A 1383-nucleotide genomic window follows, 5' to 3' on the forward strand; every position below is an offset into this window, starting at 1 on the left:
TAACCCCAGCACTTGAATTTGAGGCTATGGAGGGTTACCCAGTAACATGCTTTGTTTTTGGTATTGAATTCTTGGGGATCAGGTTAAATAAAAGGTGAATTAATAGATTAAAAATTCTAAAAACATGTTGCTTACTGCAGAATGAATAAATTCAATATTGCATCTTGTCCTAGCATGCTGTTTGACTACAAAGCCAGCCAGACTCAGCGATACTGCATCTATTTGGAAAGGAGCTTGCTCCGATTTGGCATTATTCACTAGGCAAAGCGCAGTTTACCTGCGTTGAACTCCGGGTCGTTTTCCAAGACAGTCACGGCTCCTTCCACAGCATCAACCGCGCTCCCTCCGGCCTTAAGGATTTTGTAGCCCTCGGTGGCTGCCCTGGCTATGCCTTCGCGCACCCGCTCTTTCCGGTCGGCCGAGATGTTGCTGGCTCCGCCACCATGGACTACCACTACGAGACTCACGTCGGTGGAGCCTAGGCATCAGGAGGAGGCAAGCGTCATTTCAAACCGGTCCAAAAGAACCGACCTGAGTGAGCGGTGACAGAGTCAGTTCAATTTTTTTTTTTTTTTTTTTTTTAGATTGAGAAGAGGGAGGGTCAGCTCGGCGTGAGTTATGCACGAAAAGCCCGAAGCGACCCCTGGCCCCAACAATTCTCCCATACTCGCGCACTACGACCCCAGGGTATGGTCTGGGCATCTGTGGCTCAGAATGCTGGGTTCAGGACTCTGAGCCCGCGCCTGTGCCACAGCTCTGACCCTCAGCCTCAGTTTTGCCGAAGAACACCAGTCTCCATCCCCTGTTGGGCCGACGGTACGCAGGACGCTTGTATCACAGCTCCAGCTCTCCCAGGCTTCTCTGTGCCTCAGTGTCTCCAGGGTAGATGCTCCCTGTTCGGGTTCCCTCCGCCCAGGGGTCCGGGGCAGCCTGAGGACTGGACCTTCCCACGTCCTTTGGACCTGAGCTCCTGCCTTTGGTAAATCCTACATTTTCGTTCTTGGTCACTGTCCCGTACCTCGGGCTGACGCAGCCATGGAGCCGCGGGCGCACGGAACACTCTCACGGTGCGGGGCGGTTGCTAGGATGTCAGGCCGGCCAAGCCACCAGGCAGCAAACTGCTGGGCCACCGCAACCGCTCCGCAGGCAACGGTTCCACGCCTGCGCACGAGGGTGAGGCCAAGGAGCCACAGAGTTACCGTAAAGCCCTGTGGTCCCTTCCGATGCGCACTAGCCTCCTCCCGGAGTTCCAGATCCACCCAGTAATACTGCTCTTCTACTCACTAGGAGCACGCGGGACCCTCTGTCTCCTGTGCCTTACAATTATTGCACGCTCTTAAGTCTTGCTAGCTAGTATTCTAAATTAAAGTCTCTTCCCTTTAA

The 1383-nt window shown here is 54.0% G+C and overlaps 1 protein-coding gene across 1 annotated transcript in view; it reads right to left on the reverse strand.

Annotated features, from left to right (window-relative positions):
• Positions 1 to 1136, reverse strand: part of Asrgl1 (asparaginase like 1) — a 23068-nt gene extending 21932 nt beyond the window's left edge. Inside the window, exons 1-2 of the mRNA XM_005351927.2 lie at positions 1019 to 1136; positions 278 to 478 (exon numbers count right to left, since the gene is read on the reverse strand). Coding sequence (XP_005351984.1) covers positions 278 to 478; positions 1019 to 1037 — 220 coding nt within the window. The 5' untranslated portion in view covers positions 1038 to 1136. The remainder of the gene's footprint in view (positions 1 to 277; positions 479 to 1018) is intronic.
• Between the last annotated feature and the right edge of the window lie 247 nt (positions 1137 to 1383).

Source organism: Microtus ochrogaster, chromosome 8 (assembly GCF_000317375.1).
Source record: "Microtus ochrogaster isolate Prairie Vole_2 chromosome 8, MicOch1.0, whole genome shotgun sequence".
Classification (NCBI taxonomy): domain Eukaryota; kingdom Metazoa; phylum Chordata; class Mammalia; order Rodentia; family Cricetidae; genus Microtus; species Microtus ochrogaster.